The sequence below is a fragment of the Netta rufina genome (assembly GCF_964035555.1).
Source record: "Netta rufina genome assembly, chromosome: 13".
NCBI classification, from domain to species: domain Eukaryota; kingdom Metazoa; phylum Chordata; class Aves; order Anseriformes; family Anatidae; genus Netta; species Netta rufina.
Window position 1 is genome coordinate 18,813,911 of NC_140136.1, and position 27,223 is coordinate 18,841,133.

Here is a 27,223-nt window from a genome sequence, read left to right on the forward strand (position 1 = left end):
CTGTGTTTTTAGAAGCAAAAAAAATAGCCTCCAGCTTATTCCTGGAAGAAAACCAAACATTTGGGTATCCTACACTCAGAAAGAATCCCAAACACTTAATTTATTAAGGCGCAATGCTGAGAAGTAACTATGGTTAAATCATCATTTCTGAAAAGCTTTTTCAGGAATTGTCTCCAACTGCTGTAACAAACAAGCCTTACATTCAGGAAGTAAGGGAATAATTTCAGGAAAAAAGATGGCATTTCTCAAGAACTATTGGCAACTATCACTAAATGAAAACACAACAAAAACTATTAACTAGTATATCACCACTACAAGTTAGTTATAGTTTAATGTTAAACTAAAAAATTAGCTGACAGTGCCTTTTAATTATCCAGCATTATCACTCTGCTTTGATTCTTCTATACAATGAGTAAACTATTAATGCTGAAGATTAAGAGTCATTTCATGAACCAAAACGCTATTAGATCCCAGAATGAAAAAGCAGTAGAACTCCATTATCACTCATATTAAATTACCGTCTTTCAAAGAACAAATTTACCTTTGATGCTAATACTGAAATAGATGGATTTTGATTAATTTGTACTTATGTCACTTAGATTTACTCACTGATAAAATACTTACTTACAACAGTGGCTTATAGTAACAAGAAATCCTCCATATTCTGCAATTACTGAAAAGCCAACCTTAAAGGCTTCTTTTCTATACAAAAGAACAAATTAAAGCTAAAAGAAATGTACTCTTTCAAAAATGCAGTCACTGAATTTGTAATGGAAACTGAGCCACTAGGGTAAAAACAAGACAATCACCAAAACTGCAAGCCTTACTTAACTTACTGCAGATCACTATTACTTTTAATTTTATTTTGAAATTATTTAGAAAGATAACAACAGGCTAACATTCTAACCTAAGTATTTTTCCAATAAAGAATGCCCTGTTGATTTCACTTCAGAGACACATCTACATCACAGTGATGTTTAAGAAGCAAAAATTTAACACCTTCCCAACAAACTCCTATCCTTATTAAGCAGAACAAACTGGCTGTCATAAAGCTAAGAATTATGTTCATACCCATTTATTTTCTCCACACACTGTTAAGGTGAATTCCGTTTAATTACTTACATGAGACCTTGACTCTCGGGGAAGCAATGAACACAGGGTCTGTCTGTTACGGTTATGAGCATCAAAATCCACAAATATAACAGACCAGGAGCAGCCCTTTAAATAGAACATGAAATTTAAGGAGAGAGGAAAAAAGGTTGGCACATGCTGGTGAAACTAAACAGCTCTTTGTTTTAATAATGTTATGCTGTAATAGTCTAGTAGCTGGCAACTAATCAGAAAATGAAACATAATATTACAGTGAAAATGTTTTGAACTCTCAAATGTTTTAAAAATAAAGCCAAAAATTTTTGAAAAAAATAGAAGAACTTGAAATTTTAAACAAAACCAGGTGTTTTTGTCTACTAGAGATTATGAATTATTTATTCAAGTTATAATCTCTTAATTGGATATTCATGTGATGTCAGAATCTTTACTATTAATTACAATTAAGGATTTAAGTACTGCATAAGTAAGGATCGTATCTGAATTCCTATGCCAAAGCCATACATATTAACTATCTCATGTAGATTTATAGCTGTTGTTTCAGACATACACAATAGATTGGGAATAAATTTAAGAAGTTTAGCATAGGATGTTAAAGTAAAATGATGAGAAATTAAGTAAAGAGACAATTTATTTGTTACATTAGAAATTCTCTTCTCGATGTGTAAATAAATCTCCTTTTGCTGACAAAGCGGTTAGGGTTACACCTTGACTGCATTCTTATGCTTATAACTCCTGCTTTTTAAGAAATAATTCTAGTATAATGAAGATATAAACAAATAGCATTAAAAGCCATGTATGAACTCCTCCTTTATATTAAAGCACGTAAAATTCAGATTACATGAAAAGCCAATTGTTTCTCAGTTCATAATTGTTCTTTATTCTACCTGGCACCTAACAAAGATTGCAATACAATTAATTGAACATAAATATAGCTGTGCCTTGTTACATTAAAAAAAAAAAAAAAAAAAAAAAAAGCACGATTTCTCATAGGATTTATTTATTTATTTATTTATTTATTAAAGTTTTTGTATTTCTTGGAGAGGAGGAGAAAGCAATAGTTCAATGTGATTACCTACAACCAGTAAGTAAACTTTATGTCCTCTTGGGATATTTGCTTGAATGCACAGGGCAACTTCCCCATCACGAGATACTCCAAGACATACAGCATACAAGCATGTGAGAGCAGAGATACAGTAATATGGATATATACACAAATATTTACTAGTTTCTCCCAGTATGCACAGTGTGAGTGGAAAAATCTGCATGGAAACGTTGAGCAGTCTGTCGCCAGTGATTTGTGCAGGTTGCACTAAGTGTAGTTGCAGGTGCAGTTCCTCCTGAGGGGCTCAGCAGGATTTCTCAGAGCTATTGGAACACAGCTGGAGCTAAGCACAAAGGCAGGCTCTGCTGCAGACTGAAGGTCAAAATGGTTTCTGCTTATGCAAAGTATCTTGGAAATAAATTCTCAGAGCATTTAAACTCGCTTTGCTTCAGCAATTTATTCATCCACTTCAGAATTTAGTAAAATATCATTTGAAAAAAAATATAGCAGCCACATTTACTGCTGCTTGAGATTATTGGGAAGGTAAAGATTGTAGATAAATATTTCTTCTGAAATATTGACAATGTACATATAATGTCTGATCACTACCTAAGATCCTTAGCTCCTAACTAAGCTCCTAGCTCCTATTTCTTAACACATGGTAGCAGTTTCAGGAAGCGAAATAAATCAAAACTACACCTATGGCTATGGCTATGTCTTTTTGTAACAGTATGTGCGTGTGAGGCCATTTTCATACTTCTCCACTCATAAGCAAACAGCCATTATTATATCCCTGAAGTATAACCTACAGTGAAAAACTCTGTTGTCCAAGGAAAAAAAAAAAAAAAAAAAAGGATAAAGAAATATCCAGAAAAATTAAGTCTTTAAGAATCAGAAACCCTCACATTCAGGGATACATCCTGAACTATTACTTAAGAGAAAATAAAAAGGTCTAAAAATAATAAGTGCTACAGTTTTTCATCAATAGAAGATATAAAACAAACTTTATTTAAAATTTAAAATTAAATTTAAAACTTTCATTTTTCAACCCATGCATTGCAATAGCTCTAAAAAGTTCCAGTCAAAACAGGACTGGATTTTATTTATTTATTCATTTTTATTTCTGTGACTACACGAATAAATTAAAATTATAATAAATAAAAATTATTTTTTTATATTTTTAAAATAATTTTTATATTTATTTTTATTTCTGTGACTACATTGTAAGAAAGTACTTTTTGTCCACTATGAGAAAGATCTTCATGATTTTTTTTCAGATGTTCAAGCAACTTTTTGTTGCTTGAAAGAGCTTCAAGAGTTCAAGAGCTTCTTGAACTAGCTCCATGTCCCTGAGCTTTCCAATTGTTCTAAGAGATGCAGAATGCTGAGTAAAACGTTAGCTGAAGTGCAGAAACCCTCACTATTAGTTAAGTACAGTCACAAATAAAATGATTATGATTGAGAATAGTAAACAGGGAAGTACTAGTTGGTGAATGCGATCCACGGTTTAAAAAGCTCACAGCAATAAAATGATGGGCTTATCCAAGGGGAGTGAAAAAACTGTGGAATGGTGTCTGGAAAGCCTTCACGCTAGTATAAAACAGTGCTAACCTTAACAGATTTTTCTTCTCCACAAATGCAATATTCAGGGAATGTAGCAGTGTCCTTTACAATTGAGGTATATTGGCATGAGCCTTCTCAGAGTGCTAAAGCCAAGCAGCATGAGACAAAAACCATCTCAGAGGCAAGGTTATACAGAACACTACAGTATATCCTAGATTACAACAAGAAACCGACATTAAAAAATTATAGATCCAAACACATTTTCTGCAACAATCTTGTACCTCCCCTCAAAAAAAACAGTAGATTCTTATCACTAAGGTGTATGCTCATGAAGGGTTGTGTAAGATAAATTTTTATTATGAATTTTCAAAGCATACATACACTACAATAGTCAAGGACAAGCTTCCTACTGTCTTCAGCAGTACCAGACTGTACATAGAAGTCACTTCTACATTTTGTTTAACAGCAAATGTTAATATACAAATGCAACCGTTAATCTAGAATGAACTACAGACTAGGCTTTTTAAATTCATTCTGTGTAGTTTCTAGATAAATTTAGGCTGAAATAAAATATTATATACAAGTAACATCTGTACACAATCCATATTTCTGTACTATGTAGCTCACCCACAAACAGAATACAGCTATGTGTTTATATGCTTTGCATGACTGCAAAATTTCAAAGTAAACAATATTTAAGCTTTACAGCTTATTTTTCAGTTAAGGATATTTGAGCATGTCACAGAAGGGCTAATAATTGTGTGTTAATTAATATAAATTAATTCTAACATAATTGTTCCAATACATACCTTACATTTTGCCAGTAGAAAAATGGAGACAAATAACTTTTTCTTTTTTTTTTTTTTTTTAAATAAATCAAGTAGTACAGAAATGAACTTGGAAAGTAATCTGGACTTTCCATCTCCCCGTCACATTTACAATAGACCTAGCTTATACTCACTATCTGACCCAGAGAGCACCTGAGAATTCAGCTTGTTCACCATTTACCATTTGTTTCTTCTCTCCTTTCCATTATTTTATTTTTGGCAAACCAACTCATTTATCCAAGTATCTTAATGCTGAATATTTGAAGCAGACAAGAATCACAATCTAAAGGTCAGATCCATCTGACTTACAAGACAAAAGCAGACCACACGTATTGCAAAAAAAGTAAACAACAAACAAACCTATCTTGAAAACAGCAGGAATATATGGAAATTTTGTTCAGAAAATATACAAACAGTACTTAAAATCAAAGTCATGATATAAAATAATTAAAAACCCAAGGATCATACACTGCTAGAGAACAACTGCCTGATTACAGGAAAAAAGAAAAAAAAAAAAAGTATAAAAATAGGCAATTCATGTAAACTCGTGTTGCCTTTTAGACCAAATTTTGAATGTCACTCAAACCTAAGAAGTGATAAAGCATGTTTCATCAACTTCTTATGAACTTCCTTATGAAATGCAGCCATTTGGGCATGCAAGTAAGATACACGAACTACAAGCTGAAAAGGATGTAAACTTCGAAGAAAACAGTACAATTTGGAAGGCTTAACAGACTCAGCTCACCACTTTCTGGCTTGACCAGCCTATCCTTCCTTCCACAAAATTTACTGAAAAAAAAAAACAAAAACACCACCTCACCAGAAAGTTTATAGCCGTTTCTACATGCCCTTATTGATATCTAACTTTGTTTTCAGCTGCACTCTTATCTTTCTTTTCAATTAATTAAAAACACCTGTAGCACAACAATGATGCATCTCTTCCATTTGCACATTTTCTAAGCTATTCATTTGGAAGATGATTCCTTAATTTCAACTATATACTGTAAGTATGATACCTGAAAAAAAAAAATGCATGTAGAAGGGGAAAACAAGTCAGAGATAAAAATTGAAGAAATGGCTTGCTTTCTTGACTGATACAAGCCACATGAAAAAAATGGGAAAAGATTTTAACACAATGTGACATACTGAAATTTAAAACCTTGGAAACAGTGAGATTATGCTGAAGTAGTTTATTTAAAGCTCTTGATCAAAAGGCACTTGAAAAAACAATGCAGAAGGTGATGCTTCTAGGTAAAGGTATACTACATTACAATCAACATATACAATTCGAAAAGAAAAAAACATTTGGCAAGATAGTCCTTTTTCAGAAGAAGGTGTCATCACTTTAGATGTCTTTTAACTTAAGAAGGAAAGTAATTCTTGATAGTAAGAACAGTAATTATTTTATCAGACAATTTCTGTACTTGAAACAGTAGCAATCAGTTTGCCAATTTTTTTTTAAAGCTTGAACCAAACAAAATGTGGTATATTTTTTAAAATCTTCTCTGATCCTCAATGTAAATTATTACTGCTCAAAAAAAAAAAAGAGAGAGAGAGAGAGAAGAGAAAACAAACATTTTTATTACCTGATTTCCAAAGAGATTGAATCCATTAATTGCTTCTAAAGCCGCTTTTGCCAACCCCACAGAGCTGAGGAGAAAAATAAACAAACACACAGAAACAGACAGACTGTAATACAAGCCCAGACTAATACTTAGTATGTTTGACAGTTTTCAAAGTTATGATCTCTTCTTGATTTTAGTTTTGTGCTTAACATCTGTTTAATAAACTGATGATACAGCAAGGCTTGGGTTGGTTTTCTTTTGTTTAAAAGTACTTTTCAGCATTTTTGTTTGTCTTCAAATGTCAGAGACCATCTGGAAAAAGCACTTCTGCTCTCACCTTGCTGCTAGACATCTGGCATTATGTATTTCAAGGTCTTAATAGTGTACTAACAGAAGATTTACTTCAGCACAATTTTTCAACTCATGTCTCAAGCGTTATAATTTAATGTTAAAACCTTAACTTTTCAAAATCTGGACGCAGTACATAAATTTGGGGGAAAACAAAACTGAACTACACACAAGAAAGAAAAGAAGAAAAACAACTCTTATGAGCAGTTACACTGCTATACATGTATAATGATGCTTGAAAAGCCTAAAATTTCAGAACTGGGTAGAGTAAGAGGAAAACAGAATATAGCAAAGAATGTAACAGTTTCTTTATCAGCACAGTAATTCCTTGGAAGAAGAAGAAGGAAAAAAAGGCGTAAGAAAGGAGTTAAAAGTTTATATCTATTTTTCTCTAAAATTGATTGTCCACTGAGCCAACCACACTTTCCCTTCCTTTGCCATCTTTCATTTGGGATAAAAATTACATAGTACTGCTAAATGACAAATTAAATAAAATAGTTTATCAGAGGATCAGCATGTCCAGATAACAACGTTGGCACAGAGATAGTCATGACTGAAAAATTAAAGCATCCTTTAGAGTACAAGGGCTACAACCCATTTGTGGGGAAAACAGAAAAACTTACAACCATTCCGAACATTTACTTTCTGAATAGGACAGCTCTAGGTACTTTGTTTATAAAAGTAATTAATAAAAAGTATATAAAAGTATATAAAGTATATAAAAGTAATTAATGAAGCAACTCTAAGGAGATAGAAAAAATATTCAGAAAATAATCATTAATAATCCCAAACTTTTGTGTGTGAGGAGTTGTTATAGTGTTGACAAACAGCTGCACAGCCCTGACCTAAAAATTTGTAGCAGCCAAATTGGCAGAAAGCTGCAAATACAGCCTGTGCTTTAACCTTAATTTTTCCATACTCTAAGAAGGATTTGGGGATTGAGCAAACTTTTTACCTTTCTGTACATTAATGATTTGTAGCATTTCTTCATGGAAAATATCAAATGCTAAATGTTTAGCTGTTCAACAGCAACAACCACTGATACTCAAATACAGTAAAACAACTTGTTATATCTATAAAATACAATATTCTCCTGTAAAAGTTGAAGGAAAATACGGATTCCTTTCTAAAAACCGTTTCTATTTCACACACTGTCATTATTCTACAATAAGAATACTTCCCATTTTCTACCTCTGCTTACTCAAAGTCCCTGAAGACTGCAGTACGCTAATAAATACTACTTGCAAATATGAAATGAAAATATGTATATCAACATTAAAATGTTGCTTTCTTTTCCTACATCATATAACACTTGTTCAAATTACAATGCCACATCAAGCATTCAGTTCTCCATGCACTAAAGTCCTGCTAAGATCGCTAAATGTTTCACTGAGAAGTCACGGGACGAAGGTCCATTACAAAAAGTCTGAGAACAGCTGTAATATCAAGCATGTCTTCAAAAAACCGAGAAATCTCACAATGCAACAACCTGCTATGGAAATGCTACATTAAGCTACTATTTGACACACTGTCATTATTCTACAATAGGAATAGTTACTATTTTCTACCTTTACTTACTGGAAGCCCCTGAAGACTTCAACACTCTTGCAAATACTACACTACAGAGATGTGCAAGATCACAGCTCTGTAGTCTTTTGGAGTTGGAACATGAAGATACCGCACTTCAACAACTTCATTATTCCCACAATACATATGGGAGATGTCAAAGACATTTTGCAGAAGTACTCAGCAGATGCCTGGAGAGCCACTTGATCAAATGGTTACAGGACAAATTAATTTTTCAGAAGTCCAGCCATATGGGAAGGGGACCACACTAAAGCTGTTATAAATCTTGCCTTTGAACCAGTAAAAGACATCAATTTACATGTATCAGTGAAGACCTGGGTCTACAGGATGTTTTGCTATTTATCATTTATTAGAAGTGTTTTGAACTGTACAAAGGCAGAATACCAAGGCTACCTAAATACATAAAACATATACATTTTCTAATGTAGGCCATAATTTGCCGTTCTTACTCACAGACTTCATGTTATATATCTTCTTCAAAAAGAAAACCTCTTTCAATTAAAGAGGAGAACTAATTTCTAATTCTGAAAGCAAACACAGACTGTACGTAGACTTACAGTGTGAGTTTTGAGTGCCAGGAGTCTAGCATTCATAATACTGAAACTTAAGTGACTCATTTTCAGTCCATTATCACTGGAGAAACACATACATCATGCATGACTAGCCTTGATTAGTTATAATCACTTCTTGAATTATGTTTTCAGAGCTCTCTTCTGCAGATACACCACAGTAGTAGCATAACAAAGTATAAAGTATACTTCAGCATACCCAGGGCTTTCCTCCACAGTACCTAACTACATCTTTTTATACACATTATTCTTCCATTTTTTTCTGATTTTTGAGAACTTGGCTAAATTAAAGGAAATTGTCTGTTGGCTTCCTACAGCAAGGTAGAGTATGAACATGCACACAAAGAAAGATAAATAGGGGCAATACCTGTTTCTGATGACCTAAGTCTACTTCTTAAATTAGGACAAAGCTCTGTACTTCCTTTTGTGCCAGCTCAGTGATCTGTTAGATTGGCCTATCCATCTCCTAAACCTTCAACCTTAGAAAAACTGACCTATAAATGTCAGTCTAGATTAAGACAAAACAACATGCCCATTTCCATCTGGTTAAAAGATTTTCCTCGTTTTCCCCTCAAGGAAGTTCACATAGTGAATAACCAGAGCATTGCAAACAGTGGAGATGTAGAACTTTCAGAGTTCCTTCTGCTTATTTGTGTAGCATGGATGTGAAAGGAGGTACGAGATTCTCCAGATGAACACTTCTGTAGTCAGGCATTTGACAATATAACAGATATAGTAGGGGAAAAAAACAATACATGAATAAAGCTGATTATATAATAATCTCTTGGAGTTTTTGGTTCTCATACTGGTACTAAGCTTTATAAAAGCATTGAAAAATATACCGAAATCAATTGTTTTGCTGCAATGACATGTCATTATCTTATAGCTTAAATAATAGCTTAAAACATACGCCTGTATGTGAACTAATAAAAATTAATTCATTCTGAAAAAGAGAACAGATTCATTTAGCAACATCTTCAAAGAATGGAAGAAATACATATGCATTATTTTTAAGCCCACAATAACTGATGATCAATGATGTTTTAAAAATCTAGGATATTCAAGCTACAGCCACTTTTATAATTGACAAAACTTCAGAAGTCAAAAAGTCAGGAAAACAGTATTAATGTTAGAAAAAACATGAAGCCAGATTACAAATTTGATACTTCAAATGCACAGTATATGGGCAATTCCACTGAAGTCAACTGGACCACACTAATATTAAAACATTAAGAACATTCCTAATGTCTTATAGGACAGGAGTAAAAATGCAGTTATTCGTAGAGTCTGAAGAACCTGAAAAAGAGCTTGCACACTATGCTATACTCCAGTGTACAGTGTGTTCTTCCCAGTATGGTGGAGATAAGAAAATCTAGACTCAGGACTCAACACCTACTTAAATCAGGATATTCCTAACCATTCATGTTAATCTGATCTACTGCACATGGCTCAAGTGTCTGAGCTGTTCTGTATTCAATTTTCAGAATAATATACATGCAGCTGCACATAATTATTGTAATTTGAATACTCAGCTAAGCATCTATGTGGTTATTTCAGCATGCACATGATGATAAAATTGTACTTCACATTTTCCCAAAATACATCTGTTAGTCTCTAGAAAACCTTAGTCGCTTCTCTTGAGCCTCTACCTTCACACCATATAAATTTTCAGAAAAAGTTCAAATAGTTGTTGTTGTGGTTCTTTTTGGTTTGTTTTTGCTTTCATTTGTTTTATTTTATATAGATAGATAGATATAGATATAGATATAGATTTAACTCACTACATTAATTTCTTATATCACATTTATTTGTTTTGACTGAAAGCATTACGTTCTCTCACCTACCTTGAATGTAGCTCTGGACTGCCATTGTTGTATTTACTTCCTCTTTCCCAAACACCAAAATCAGGTACACGGTAGGCTCTTTCCACACAGAACACAAGATTTTGAATGAAGGAAACCTGTAAGACAAGAAGGGGGGGGGAAATGACAGGAGGAAAATGAAAGCATATTTTCTTTTGTTCATTTTTTCAAAAAAGACAAAGTTGTTTTTCCCCAGTTATCTTAATTGTGACTTAAGATGATCTATGTCTGAATGGAGCTAGAATACCCAGTGATTCAATGTGTGTCTTCTCCTATTTCTGTCATTAACTGAAATTTAGATGCATTAGCAGAGTGAAGAGGCTAAAAGCACCACATAGAAGTACATAGCTAGGTGATGAATTTCTACCAGTGACACTGTTCATAACATTAGAAAAAAAATGGTCAATTACAGATATTTTACAAGAATAACTAGCAGTCCCCAAATAGCAGATTTATATAAAAAGACGCAGATAACAAAAGGGAGGAGGGAGGAGGAGGGAATATGTTGCCAAAGGAAACTTTCACAGAACAATCGTTCATACCATGGATATATAAATGCTATAACCAAGTCAGTGCTAAAACACTTACAGAAATTATGGACTATGTGTTCAGCTTATTTATCCATAAGTCAAACATGTGGAGAGCAAGGGATAATAAAGAACATGAATGAAGCATAGATGAAAGCAAATAATACTTGTTATTCTTTTTTATACATAGGTGCTTCAATCAAGTTCAATCATTTGCACAATCATATGCTGTCCTCTTTGCTATGGATGCAAAGATGTGATTAAATTAATTTTTCAACTACAAACAGATGCAGCTAGAAGATAACTCATCGATAGTTGCCATGCCTGACAACAACAACCTAGTATACAAAGATTTCCTCGTAAGCCAAGAGTTTTGTGTACAAACATATTCATGCAGACAGCCTGCCAAACATCAACCATCTGTCAGCACCTTCCACTGCGCTAGCACTGGCTCAGAACCCACTCTCCAGGAAAGGAAAGCGACTAAATACATCACGGAATTCACAGCAGGAACACACACCAAAAAATACATGAAGCCATTTGAACACACATTTCAAAGCAAAAGCATACGCACTATTTAATCTACAAAAAGGCACCATGGCAATCCATGAAATCTTAAGTATTATTTTAAACACCAAAGTAAGCAATGAATGAGCACTAAAAAAAAAACGTTTTTATAAGAAGTGCTGAAGTACACCACTAACTCCAAATCCTTGAAAGTACTATTTAGAAACAACTGACCGGGATGTACAGTGACCACTGCAGCACTCTCCCATGCCACTGATAATGTTCATTACTACTGAAAATGTTGAATTAAGCAATTAAGAAAAGGGCAGAGTGCTCTATGGTTTGTTCAGTTGACGCACATTGTGTCCTCAGGACCTACTTGAAGTATTGTACTGAAGAATGAGGTAACCCAAGCAGTTAAACCAAATGTACTATTTTCTAGAAAATAACCTCAGCTAGATATAATGACTTCTATTTTTTCTTTAAATAGCTCTGCAGACTGCTAAAGTATGCCAGCCAACAGCAGTGAACTCTAGAACCACTAAAAATTATCACGTGTAAGGTAAAGAAATTTGGGGGTGAACCTTGGGGATCAGTACTCTCTTAGCTGGACCATTACATCTAGAGTGACAGGTAGCATCTTCTATTTGCCTGCTGAGCAGCATCATAGATCTGAAAGTCACAATTACTTAACTCAAGCGAAAGAAAAAAAAATATCTTAATCTTGTCCTATCTACTGATGAACCCAAATTCTGCCAATGATCATGTAGTGTTACAGTTCCTTCACGATCAAGGATTTTAGCAGTTCAATGCTTGTTTGATAGTATTTGATTGCTTCTAGTATACAAACCTTCATTACTAACACTTTCAGCAATCACTTACTGCTGTCCATCATTATCCTGATCACTGCCTGCTACCCTTGCCAACATCTGTTTATGCATGTATTTTATCAATCAGCAACGTACAGCTTCCATAAAGCTGCTACTTCTCTGAGAAGTGGAAAGTCATCCAGTACATTCATGCAAGACACCAGCAAAATATTATTTCATATTTTTTGGGATAACTAAAGATAAAAATGCTTTCAATGCCCAATAAAACACTTGTAAATCTAGAAGATAACTTATAATTTTCATCTGTAGGAAGATTTTCATGCACTAGAACTGCTAGTAGATTTCCTACTCTACATTAATTACACACATAACCAGAGAGTTGAAGGATGGAACATTAGACGCTGTGGGTTTAATTTAAAGACAGCATCACTTTTCTAATGAAGTATTTCAAAAACACCCCACTTGCCTATTTGTCTGGCTGGCAGTCTATGCTGCACTTACAATCATACATTCCCTGAAAGAGCCTGTAGGACAGAACGTTTACAGAAACTTCATTGTCAGAAACTTTCCTGAACTTTTCTCTGCAAATTTTAAGATTGCTTTAAAAATCTACTCAGCAATGTTCCTTTCACAAAATTGTGTCTTTGGATTTATCATGGAACTCTGACTTTCAAAGAAACAGGCATGCTGAAGACAGATGTGTAAAAGAATTCATGCTATTTTTATTAACTAATTACTTGAGTGACATAGTGACAGTAAACATAATTTCCATTTTTCTTGTATGTTACCAGTGCCCAAGAAACATTACATACATAGTTAAAAAAGGGAGGGGGAGGGAACAAACTTGAAAGTGATTTTTTATATTATGAAGTGAAGGAATCTGCAAGTAGTCTAAAACCTTGTTTCAAGTTTGAAAAAAAAAAAAAAAAAAAAAAAAAAAAAGAAGCATAAAAGGAAGAGATTTCCTTTTAAAACATTAAACAAAAACAAAACAAAATTTAAAAGAATCTAAGAAATATTCAGAATCAGGCAGCCTAAGGCTGAACTGGTACTGTATCATGCCTACAATTTCTATGGGTAACATCATACAAGAGTTTTTAATATATTTTTCTTTAATGCTGGAGGCGGTATTTTCTGAGGACTTTGATAGCTATAGTTTTATGCGTTCATGAATTAAAAGCCCTGGATTTTCTTCTTCTGGTCTCTTTTTGTTACATCTCCATAGATCATAGATTACTAGAGAGCATTGCCATGAACACTACATCCTGACATTAAAAGTGGAAAAATCCACTGAATGGAGATTCTAGACAAATGCAATTTTTCTGCAGATTTTGTAATTAAATGCAAACATCTGGAGGATAACATAAATTACAAGTCAAGCTAAGTAAATACATAATTATATACATTTGCTTCCTCAAAGACATAAAAGCAAATCATAAAAAATAATACAGACCTATCATATGATCTAACTAAGCCATGATTAGACAGAAGACAAGTTCATCTCTTAGTTTCTCATTACATAAAGAAAAATCATTAATGAAAATTTATGTTATAAAAATATAAAGCAAATATACTACTACAGGAAAAATCCTTCCACAGCCTGCCCCATCCTTTTTTTATTTTATTTTATTTTAATGGTGGCACTATAAATACATCTAAGCTTTTTAAGGCAATACAGCAGCAACTATTCAACAGACCAGTGTAAGTTTAAACAAATCCAGATTAAGAAAAAAAAATAAAAATCTGTGCCTTTCATTCCCGTCTCAAAACTTAACCTCATTTTAAAACAGGACAGCATGTTATCCTGACATGACTTGTCCTCAACAAGCACATGGTGGCTGTTATTATCTTATTTTAAGAATAGTTAACAAACATCTTTTACCGTGATATAAATTGTTTTATTGTCCTTTAAAGATACAGGAAAACTTCTTAACACCCTTAGGGTCCATATGTATTTGAGGAAAGCCCTTGAGCTTTCCAGAAGATAAACCCTACCTATTTATAACAATGAAATACCACTGGCCAGCATACATTGACTGACAGCTTGAAATAAGGTGAAAAGCCAGTACAACATGACAAGAAATTATCTGTCCTCACAGACCTTTTAAATCTTGATCCTGAACATTTCAGAAATAGCAGGGAACAATGAAAGTTTTCAATGTCATGTTACATTCACTCATTGCATACCTATCTCTGTTAGCTTTTCATTTATTTCACTATACCTCCATTCCATTCACCTTTACTGACCGTCAGTAAGTGGGAAATCATAGAATCATAGAATCATAGAATATCCTGAGTTGGAAGGGACCCTTAAGGATCATCAAGTCCAACTCTTGACACCGCACAGGTCTACCCAAAAGTTCAGACCATATCACAGAATCACAGAATCACAGAATTTCTAGGTTGGAAGAGACCTCAAGGTCATCGAGTCCAACCTCCAACCTAACGCTAACAGCCCTCCACTAAACCATATCCCTAAGCTCTACATCTAAACGTCTTTTGAAGACTTCCAGGGATGGTGACTCCACCACTTCCCTGGGCAGCCTGTTCCAATGTCTAACAACCCTTTCAGTGAAGAAATTCTTCCTAACATCTAACCTAAAACTCCCCTGGCTCAACTTAAGCCCATTCCCCCTCGTCCTGTCACCAGGCACGTGGGAGAACAGGCCAACCCCCACCTCGCTACAGCCTCCCTTGAGGTACCTATAGAGAGCGATAAGGTCGCCCCTGAGCCTCCTCTTCTCCAGGCTGAACAAGCCCAGCTCCCTCAGCCGCTCCTCGTAGGACTTGTTCTCCAGGCCCCTCACCAGCTTCGTCGCCCTTCTCTGCACCCGCTCAAGCACCTCCATGTCCTTCTTGTAGCGAGGGGCCCAAAACTGAACACAGTACTCGAGGTGCGGCCTCACCAGAGCTGAGTACAGGGGGACGATCACCTCCCTCGCCCTGCTGGTCACGCTGTTCCTGATACAAGCCAGGATGCCGTTGGCCTTCTTGGCCACCTGAGCACACTGCTGGCTCATATTCAGCTGACTATCCACCATCACTCCCAGGTCCTTCTCTGCCTGGCAGCTCTCCAACCATTCCTCTCCCAGTCTGTAGCTCTGCTTGGGGTTATTGCGCCCCAGGTGCAGGACCCGGCACTTGGCTTTGTTGAACTTCATGCAGTTGACCTCAGCCCATCGGTGCAGCCTATCCAGATCCTCCTGCAGAGCTTTCCTACCCTCGAGCAGATCGACACACGCACCTAACTTGGTGTCATCTGCGAACTTACTGAGGGTGCACTCAATGCCCTCGTCCAGATCATCAATGAAGATATTAAAGAGGACCGGCCCCAGCACCGAGCCCTGGGGGACGCCACTAGTGACTGGCCTCCAACTGGACTTGGCTCCATTCACCACGACTCTTTGGGCCCGGCTATCCAGCCAGTTTCTAACCCAGCGAAGCGTGCGCCAGTCCAAGCCAAGAGCAGCCAGTTTCTTGAGGAGAATGCTGTGGGAGACGGTGTCAAAAGCCTTGCTGAAGTCAAGGTAGACCACATCCACAGCCTTTCCCTCATCTACCCAGCGCGTCACTCTGTCATAGAAGGAGATCAGGTTCGTCAGGCATGACCTGCCTTTCATAAAGCCATGCTGACTGGGCCTGATCGCCTGCTTCCCCTGCAATTGCTGCATGATGACTCTCAGGAGGATCTGCTCCATGAGCTTTCCTGGCACTGAGGTCAAACTGACAGGCCTGTAGTTTCCCGGGTCTGCCCTCCGGCCCTTCTTGTAGATGGGCGTCACGTTTGCTAGCCGCCAGTCGATTGGAACCTCCCCTGATAGCCAGGACTGTTGATAAATGATGGAAAGTGGCTTGGCCAGCTCCTCTGCCAGTTCCCTCAGTACCCTTGGGTGGATCCCATCCGGCCCCATCGACTTGTGCACATCCAAGTGCCGTAGCAGGTCACCAACCAGTTCTTCATGGATAATGAGGGCCACATCCTGCTCCCCATCGCCTTCCACCAGCTCAGGGTACTGAGTATCCAGAGAACATCCGGTATTGCCGCTAAAGACCATGTGCCTAAGTGCACAGTCCAATCTCTTCTTAAATTCAGACAGGCTCGGTGCAGTGACCACTTCCCTGGGGAGCCTGTTCCAGTGTGCAACCACCCTCTCTGTGAAGAACCCCCTCCTGACGTCCAGCCTAAATTTCCCCTGCCTCAGCTTAACCCCGTTCCCGCGGGTCCTGTCACTGGTGTTAATGGAGAAAAGGTCTCCTGCCTCTCAACACCCCCTTACGAGGAAGTTGTAGACTGTGATGAGGTCTCCCCTCAGCCTCCTCTTCTCCAGGCTGAACAGGCCCAGTGACCTCAGCCGTTCTTCGTACGTCTTCCCCTCCAGGCCTTTCACCATCTTCATAGCCCTCCTCTGGACACTCTCCAACAGTTTCATGTCCTTTTTATACTGTGGTGCCCAGAACTGCACACAGTACTCGAGGTGAGGCCGCACCAGCACAGAGTAGAGCGGGACAATCATCTCCCTTGACCTACTAGCGATGCCATGCTTGATGCACCCCAGGACACAATTGGCCCTCCTGGCTGCCAGGGCACACTGCTGGCTCATATTCAACTTGCTGTCTACCACGACCCCCAGATCCCTCTCTTCTAGGCTGCTCTCCAGCGTCTCATCGCCCGGTCTGTACATGCAGCCAGGGTTTCCCCGTCCCAGGTGCAGGACCCGGCACTTGCCCTTATTGAACTTCATGCGGTTGGTGATCGCCCAGCTCTTCAACCTATCCAGATCCCTCTGCAAGGCCTTTCCACCCTCATTCGAGTCCACAACTCCTCCAAGTTTGGTGTCATCAGCAAACTTGCTCAAAATACCCTCTATTCCTACACCCAGATCGTTTATAAAAATATTGAAAAGTACCGGCCCTAAAACGGAGCCTTGAGGGACCCCACTGGTGACCGCCCGCCAGCCTGACGCAGCCCCATTTACCATAACCCTTTGGGCCCTGCCCATTAGCCAATTGCACACCCATCGTATGATGTTTTTATTTAGCTGTATGGTGGACATTTTGTCCAGTAGGATCCTATGGGAAACCATGTCAAAAGCCTTGCTGAAGTCCAAAAAAATCACATCAGCTGGTTTCCCTTGGTCCACCATACGGGTGATCTTATCATAAAAGGAAATCAGGTTAGTTAGGTAGGACCTACCCTTCACAAACCCCCAAATATCTACATTGTTTTTATAGAACAATTACTTTAGAGTTCGCAACGTAATAAAAACAAGGAAAAAAAAACTTAAAGCACGTGTTTTAACATGAGAAATCTTTGTACCTCGTCTGTGTTGTAGATAATCTGCAGCCCCGAAGAGATCATCTCAACCAAATAGATGAGAAATAATGACACAGCATTTATCTGAAGTAATTAAAGACAAAAACAAAACTGTAATTAAGTTTAAATTTATTGGAGTCAAATAAACAAACAAGCTAAATGGGAAGGTACTCACTAATAAAGATGGCACTATTATAACACAGAATTAGTTGTGGTTCTTCAGAAATATTACTTTAATGTACCAATATCCTACATCTATTGATGTTGAAACAATCAAAAGGAGTGTTACTAATAAACACTTTCCTCTACAACTTCGGCTACAGTATCATTTTTTTTAAATTGTTTTAAACCATACTTTTTTTATTTTTTTTTATTATTTTGTTTTGCTCAGGAATAATACTGCTTTGACTTAAAGACAGTCACTTTAGTCACAAGCTGTTTCAAGCATACATACATGACAATTCACCAAGAGAAAACAAGCAGAATATTGCAGGGTACATACCACACCTAAAAAGCAGATCACTTTATGCATAACTGGACCTTTAGCATTATCATCTGACAGAACTACAATTAGAACATTCAGATTATGATTACATTTATGAAAACTTTCATTCTGTTGCTATATATTGCATTTATTATTAATAGTAATTACTTTCAGCAGTTGTATGGACATGCATCATAATGTCATTTTATCATTAGTTACACTGTTTTTGTTACACAGAATTCTAGTAAAAATTAGAATTTTTAAAACTTTGATAGAGAAAGAAAGTTTACCACAATAATTTGCTTTAATGAGCTATAAAAACACAACTTCTGTATATGAAATTTAGAGAAACTATCTAGAATATAAATTGGAAGAATAAGGTCCAGATTCTATAAACTCCAAAAGATTTGAAGAACCAGTGACTTCAATTTCTTAATACGATCTGAGAAGCATCAAGTACAGTAACAATGGCTGGCCAGCTACTTAGCATATTCCCTTTTTCCCAACTCAATTACCTCAGTTACTCTCTTTTTTGTTCACTCCGTAGGGATGAAAACCCTCTATTTCTACAGATTTGCTGATGAGAAAAGGGAATGGGCATTCATGTTTATAAAAAAAGGATGATTTGCCAAGAAAAGCAGAGACTTAGAACAATCACACAATGCTCCCCAAGTCCCAGAACTGCTGTCTTCTCCCACAGATAAAAAATATGCACGTTAAGGAAGTTTCACTCAGAAGTCCAAAACACCAGCTTAGGATAACTCCCATGTTCATTTTTCTCTGAACAAACGTTTTCTGAATCCAACACATTACTGTACAAACTATTTTGGTGATGTTGGTACCATGAAATAATTATCAACCTACTGTCACTTCTGAGTAACTTCAGGAGCAATTTATGAATTAAAAGAATATGTAAAGTTTTGGAATGCAAAAGGACACTCTCATGAACACATAAAAGGGTCTGAAAGTACAAAGGGAAAAAAAATAGTAAATCAATGCTCTGAAAAATGAAAGAAAATAAAACTATCAATAGGGAAGTTATATGATGAATCTGATTAGGGACTGCTATGCAAAATACTAAACAACAAGTCTCTAGACAAAGCCGTTGACAGCATCCATTAAATCTTTACTGTGAAGGAAATTTGCTCAGACTTATGTGAAATTAAGCTGGGAATGATAATAAATAGATATAGAATTCAGCGTAAAATTACATCTTTCATTTCTCTGTCTATTTCAACATTTTAATGCCAGGATTATTTAGTGACAGCCATCTCTTGGCCTCAAAAAGAATAAGGATTAAAAAGAAACAATCATCTACCTCCACAAATCCTGCAGGTATTTTAATACCTTCTCACCAAAATATACCACTGTGTTTTATTTGATTATTTATTTGATTTGATTTGTTTTATTTAGTCTGTCCTTTTCATCAAAAGATGCAGAAGAAAATTCAGTTTTATGACGTTTAATGCACCTAACAGAAATCTAAACATTTTTTGAGATGGTTGCATCATGGAAGAATCAAGACAGTAACATTATTTAAAAACCATCCACACACACTTTACCTGAAGATGACCATATTCCTTAGCCGAGAAGACCTCATCTCCAGTATGTGCACTGAAAACAGAATGAAGACATTCAGATGGTTTGGGGTCTTGCTTAAACTGCTGAACCTAAAGGTGATTTAAAGGCAAAACATAAAATCAAATTCAATAATTTCCAAGTGTCTGGCAACTGCAAATTCACTATATAACTCAGGTGTTTCAAAATTTTCTGAGAAGAGAATCAAGCTATGTGAAACTTAGAAACAGCAGTTCCTAAAACTTACCGTAAACTATATCATACCCACTAATGTACACATCTGTGAAGAACAAAAAAATACAACCCTTCTAGTTTATTTCATTTTCATAGAAAAAAAGTGTAATAGCGAGCTACAGATGCTGAAACTGTAGCAGGAAGTGTGCTGAAGTGTATCATGTCTACCTTGAATTCACAGATCTGAAGTATATTCAGAGAATCCTGACCCATAAGCTTTCAGTTCAAGAAAGAGAATAAATGAATGCTACTTTGTATAGTTACCATATCTAGTCAGTGAATGTATTCAGTATACTTTAGGTTATAACTCATATGTTTATTGGCATTAGAATATAACATCTGCAATTATGGTCACAAGGAGTATAATCTATTCTTGTCACACCTCACTATTTGGGTACATATAATTCACTTTAGAAACAGAGAATCACAGAATCATTTAGGTTGGAAAAGACCTCTAAGATCATTCAGTCCAACCTTTAACCTGGTACTGACAAGTCCACCACTAAACCATACTACCAAAGTTCTACATCTACACATTTCTTGAAGACCTCCAGAGAAGGTGACTCAACCACTTCCCTGGGCGGCCTATTCCAATGCCACACAACCCTTTCAGTAAAGAAATTTCTCCTAATATCCAACCTGATATTATGAAAAAGCATGTTCCCTCTGGATAGTCAGTGCATATAAAATTTCTCAGAATAAAGTCCATCAGTAAATGATGTCTGTTAGGTAACTGAGACTGCTTATTACTACACTGCAGGACGAGAGAAGATTTTATAGTAATCAAGGTGAAAAATGACAACCAGTACATCAACAGTTTGACACCTGTGTTAATTTAACACTCATTATTCATAAATGTACTGATCACCCTCGAAACAAAACACTGCATGTCAAAGAGAAAAATAACAGCTCAAATGAAACAAGATCAATTTAGGTCAAGATTATTTAAAGATCTGAGACTACAGAGAATCAGACTAAGAAAACAGAAAAGCTATCATGTCAGCACAAACACAACTGGCAATATGCCTGATTTGCTTATTATTACTACTGATAGATGCCTACGAATTTTACATTACAGTTTGTGCACTTAGAAGTGATGTCAACTACACAGCAAAATGGAAATGATTCTTAATAACAGTTTAAAGTCAGTTGGATGAAATTTAAAATAAAATAATCACCAAATATAGGTATTTAACTGTTCTTAGAATTACTGCTAACCACGACACGAAATTAATGCACCGTATCTAAATTTTGACAAGGAGAAGCCCTGAATATTCTTGAGCGTACACTGACTGACAAGAGGATTACAGGCTGAATATATACATTATAAAATGCAACTGCATTATAGCATAAACAAATTACCCCGTTTCTACATTCACTTTGGATTGCTGCCCTTCTGAATATACATCATTAAATCAAAGAAGACTGCTAAAGAAACCAAGCAAAATAATCACATTGGCTACCTAGGTAAGGAAAATAACAAATGCAATAACCAAGTTCACAGTCCAAAGAAAACTCTCTAGTCTTCAATAGAAGAAATTTTGTATCCTTCCATTTCTTCCATTAACTGCATGAAGTTCAACAAGGCCAAGTGCCGGGTCCTGCACCTGGGGCGCAATAACCCCAAGCAGAGCTACAGGCTGGGAGAGGAATGGTTGGAGAGCTGCCAGGCAGAGAAGGACCTGGGAGTGATGGTGGATAGTCAGCTGAATATGAGCCAGCAGTGTGCTCAGGTGGCCAAGAAGGCCAACGGCATCCTGGCTTGTATCAGGAACAGTGTGACCAGCAGGGCTAGGGAGGTGATCGTCCCCCTGTACTCAGCTCTGGTGAGGCCGCACCTCGAGTACTGTGTTCAGTTTGGGGCCCCTCGCTACAAGAAGGACATCGAGGTGCTTGAGCGGGTGCAGAGAAGGGTGACGAAGCTGGTGAGGGGCCTGGAGAACAAGTCCTACGAGGAGCAGCTGAGGGAGCTGGGCTTGTTCAGCCTGGAGAAGAGGAGGCTCAGGGGCGACCTTATCGCTCTCTATAGGTACCTCAAGGGAGGCTGTAGCGAGGTGGGGGTTGGTCTGTTCTCCCACGTGCCTGGTGACAGGACGAGGGGGAATGGGCTTAAGTTGATCCAGGGGAGTTTTAGGTTAGATGTTAGGAAGAACTTCTTCACTGAAAGGGTTGTGAGGCATTGAACAGGCTGCCCAGGGAAGTGGTGGAGTCACCATCCCTGGAAGTCTTCAAAAGACGTTTAGATGTAGAGCTTAGGGATATGGTTTAGTGGGGACTGCTAGCGTTAGGTCAGAGGTTGGACTCGATGACCTTGAGGTCTCTTCCAACCTAGAAATTCTGTGATTCTGTGATTCTGTGATTTCCAGGAATAAAAAGATGGTTAAAAAAAAACACACCATGTTACCAATGGTCTAATACTTAAAAGGGATAAATATCTGCAAAATGAATCCAAACAAATTTAAAATGTGCCATGATGCTTACTCTCTTTTCAAGACTCTCCTTTCTTTTATACCTTCACACAATGCAGCAACCTAGCAAAAATGGGCAATGTTTTTAGCTGAGCCGCACAGTAATACTGCATTCCCCTTTTGAATGCTATCTATATTTAGAGGCTAGTTTTTCCAGTTTAATTAATGCTTTAGAATTGAGTGCTTCTGTCCGCACTACAGTGGTTTACCTTATCGGCCTGACGCATGTAGCAGTAGAGAATTCCTCTCATACACTTTATAGCAGAATGCTCCAGTTCATGAGTTCTTCCCTTGTCATCATCAATACGCCTGGTTAAGAAAGATAATTCATAAAACAAATTGGAAATGCATTAAGAAAACACAAAGGAAAAAAAGGATACATTAATGCTTTGGGGTATTAAGTATTTAACTAACATTATCATATAGTGCCCACACTCTTATCAATGTATTTACAGCTCTGCCCATTATTCCCTCATTAAAAAAAATATTATTTTTAGGTTATTTTGCAGCTTACACAAACATTCCTATATCAAGTTTTAAAAGGAAAAAAAATCCTTGAAGCTATTATAATATTGCAAGCTACTGTTCTGTGTTCCTTGAGAGATACATAACATGAAGGTAATTTTGCTTTAATTCTACAAAACATTTCATTCATAATTAAGGACTTTCCTGATGATGTTAAGCTACAGCTGTATGTACAAGATCTGAAAGTTAACTACACAAATGTTCAGAAATGTGTTTTAAGGCACTTTTATATCATGAAATCAAACAATACTCACAATTACTACATTACTGAACATATATTAAGAACTATGCCAAATCTCAGGTTACTTTAACAAGAAATGTATTGTGTGTAAACAAGCCTGATCACTGCATTCATTGTTCTTTCTCCTTTCTTGATTTTTAATTGAGCTTTTTAGGATGAAAATAAATTTTTCTTACAAATCTGTAACTTAAAACAACACATTTCTGATACAAATATGCACTGCAGCACAGTTTGCTCACTGCTCTTTCTCAGTCCACTTTATAATTGTCACTAATTTGGTTATAGTTAAGCAGACAATAACTACATTAGGAAGCACATCCTTTCCCACCATTCTTAACATGTCATTAGCTTATTTAAATGGTAATCCTGGATACAAGAAATGTACTTCATTTCAATTCCAAAGTTCAACCGGGGGAGGGGGGGGGACAAGTAATAAAACCATAATACAAACTGAAGAGGCTGGGTTTTTTTGAGCAGTAGGATTTATCCTCAACATTATCATAAATCCAAAGAGCAGTAAGAAGCAGAAAAATAGGCTCTGAAGTTTTCACTTAATAACCTATATTTTTCTCCTTTTATTCACAACAGCAATGTTTGTTTTCTTAATGTGCTCTTCAGAAGTTTAGGTTTTACTGAACAACAGTACTGGTATGAGTCAAGCACAGTAATTTGTATCTGGTAGATAATGCAGACTTTCACATGAGTCCTGTATCTTAGCTCATTATGAATTTTAGTCATATGCTTAATTTGAATCATCAACTTTTGCCCATCAAAGGCAATTCACTGTGTGGCAGCCAAGTCCAGGACCTTGTTTTAAGCGTAAGTGGAAATAACGCAAAGGACTCGTCTTGCCACTTGCCCTTTCTTCAATCTGCAAGTTTCACATATCAGCTTCTGTAATTCTACAAACTGGGAATTAAAGACTGAATAGCTCAGGCAAAGCTATGCCATGCTTTATTCTGTGAGGCTTTTTCAGCTGCTGAAAATTCAGAATAATCATCTGTGTATCTTTTAGTCTTCCTTCCAAACTTTTCAGTTTTTTTCATTTTCAGATGCTTTTATTTCACCCAAGGAAGTGGAATTAAAAGATACAAACATTTCAGTATAAAAGAAATGAAAGTAATAATTACACATTCTGAATGCTAATTTCCTTGTAGTTTTTGCTAGTTTCTGAAAATTTTGAGATCCATTAGACCTCATGCATGGCATTTCCAGAAGAAAACACAGACTAGTAATTACAAAGATCTTTGTATGACTTCTCTTTCAAAAAGCATCATTTTGAAACACTTCTGAGAAAATAATTTTAATTACTCTTTTTCACATTCATATCATATGTACAGAATCTAAAGCAACAAATACAGACAAAAAAAAGAAACTGAAAACTTTTTATCTGATAGATAGATTATGTTTACTTTGACAGTTGTTCCCCATGTTACTTCTGGCACTACTTCTGAAAAGTATACTAAAATTTTGTCTAAGAATGTGATTACTACCTCACCACTAGTTGGTGACTATTAAAAACAGAGTAAATTAATCCATATTCGCACACCATCATCTTCATTAAGAACACTACATTTGAGTTATCATCACCTCCATATTTTCTTGGGTGGCTAGGGAAGCAAGGTTGGAGACAAGGAATACTAAAGCTCAGAAATGAACGAACAGTAAGTCATTGCAATGCTAGTCATGAAGCACCTTGTATATTACAATGCCTTTGTTCTTCTATATTCTCCAGTTTCACAGACAGTTTAACAAGTCATCCTTTTGACTTATGTATAGCTTTGTAACATTTTGAATCACTATGATTTTGCAGTCTTTTGCAAAAAGAGAAATCCATTTATTTTTGCTGAAGTGACAAATCTATCATTAACATGAAGCACAGAATTCAAAACAGTAATGAGTTAAATTGGGAGAGTCAAAACTGCAATATTAGTGAACAGAGAAGGAAGAACTGTAAGCAGAGAAAAATTATAGACACTGATGGAGCACAGATCAAACGCAGTTTTCAGTGAGTCAGAATGCAGGCAGTGTGATATGAATGCTTAAATCTAGACCAGCATCCAGGCTTTGAATGGAATCATCCCCACTTATCATCCAGTGGTTAGATTTGCAAAACAGCTTTGAAACACAAATTCCTCTAAGAGGAAACCGAACAACAAATGTACTCTAATACCTCTAATTCCCACAGTCCCCCAACAAGCTGTGCAAATTATTAGTACTTTGAACAGGTATGAATTATATAGGCTAGAGGGACGTTCGGTCTAGGAACCTAGAATAAATCCAATCCGAAGTAAAACCTTCAAAATACTTATGGAGAATTAGGGTCCCCCCTCAGAATCAACAGCTTCAACTCACTGACACATTACTGCAAAGCCAAATTATTGGTGATTGTAAACAAAATCATAGGGAGAAAGTCAATCCTATCACACATTAACAACAAGCTAAAGGAATTTGTACAGAAAGTGAACCGCCCAAAATTAGAAAAGGAATATAGAATGACAATTACAGTCATTACAGTAAAATATTAAGGCAAGTAAAACCAAATCAGTAGCTCTTGATGGTTTAGCTGAGTATGTGAGGAAGGATGAAGGCAAGGAGGTACCTTTATTCACAGAGGATGAAGATTAAACTTTTCAAATGAGGTCTTGATGAGAACTCGGCATAAGAAATCATCAGAAAAATTGTTTTGTTTAACATCATTACCTTTACATATCTGAATGGCACCTAATATTTAATGTATCAGTAGATGGGAGTAAATATTTGAACTGTACACTCAAATGTTAAAATCCATAGAAAAATATTCTTTTTGCTTATTTTAAAACAGTTACATTTTAATGACATTGTAACAGCAGTTAGACAGAAGGCATTTAACCCACCAACTTAGGAAAAAAAAAATGTAGAATTACCACTGAAGCAGAAGAACACACACCTTAACAAAACTGCAATATATTGAAGATATTTCACATGTTTTTTGTTAGTTTATAGTACTACTATTCAAGGGAAAACAACTGTTTTCTTCAAAAAGAAAGTCACGAAGAATAATTTTAATTATATGAACTGGAAAGCAATCTAGCACCATGAAAGCCTGACTGTTTTGATGACTTATTAAGATTCTCGTTGCAGTTTAAAGGTTGTCAGTAAAATGATTTGAGAAATAAACGCTACTGACAAAAGAATGGAAAGGAACAACCTTACACTCTCAGGAAAAGCAGAAGAAATTTTTGAAGAAAGAAGAAGAAAGAAATAAGCAATGAAAATCTTCATCACTTTCCTATTAATTTAGCGAGAATAGATCTTAAATTTGTCTGAGAATTTAAGACAAATTCTTCATACCACTGAAAATAGCATTTTTCAATATCCAGATACAATTCAGGATCAGACTGCAGTCTTCCCATTTATTAGTTATTAACATAAATAATAACATAAATAAACACAAAGGGAGACGGGCCTTCTGCCACCAAACCACTGACTATGTTACTGTTGATAATAACCCCTGGGCTTAGCAGAAGAGTTTTGTCGCAGTGGAGAAGTTAATATATCATTTCCATAGTTGGATAGGATTTGTAATTATATCTTGTTATGACATCCTTTCCCACTACTCTCAGAAATCCTGTCAATACACAACCCTTTATACTTCATGCAAGCTAACAACCATAGTCTAAACCAATATAGATGTGGAATTTATCCTGTGCTTCATTTCTGGCTTTTAATTTAAACTGCATACACTCAGTTTAATCAATTATCCTGATGAAACAGAGTTTTCAGTGATCTGACAGCCTAGATCAGCATCCAGTTAACATACTTGTACTAAGAAGTTATCAAGCACATAAAGTGGAATTATAGAAAATCAAAGGCAACAAGAAAAGTAAGAAGAAATTATTATGTAACATACAACAAAATACCAAAAAAAATAACCTTTTCGTTTAACAGTCTCATGTCCTTTGTATCTGCTGTGGATAGTCACTGTTATTTCCCAAACATATATTTCTCAGCATTTGAGGATTCAGTCTTCTGTGAGTATCCTGACTGTTACCCTACCACA

The 27,223-nt window shown here is 36.3% G+C and overlaps 1 protein-coding gene across 2 annotated transcripts in view; it reads right to left on the reverse strand.

Moving 5' to 3' along the window:
- Positions 1-27,223, reverse strand: part of PHKB (phosphorylase kinase regulatory subunit beta) — a 76,644-nt gene that overhangs the window by 38,695 nt on the left and 10,726 nt on the right. For both annotated transcript variants that reach the window (XM_084294747.1, XM_084294746.1), the window contains exons 4-9: positions 22,625-22,724; positions 19,698-19,805; positions 17,655-17,735; positions 10,456-10,571; positions 6,129-6,192; positions 1,123-1,218 (exon numbers count right to left, since the gene is read on the reverse strand). In XM_084294747.1, the coding sequence (XP_084150873.1) occupies positions 1,123-1,218; positions 6,129-6,192; positions 10,456-10,571; positions 17,655-17,735; positions 19,698-19,805; positions 22,625-22,724 (565 nt within the window). The remainder of the gene's footprint in view (positions 1-1,122; positions 1,219-6,128; positions 6,193-10,455; positions 10,572-17,654; positions 17,736-19,697; positions 19,806-22,624; positions 22,725-27,223) is intronic.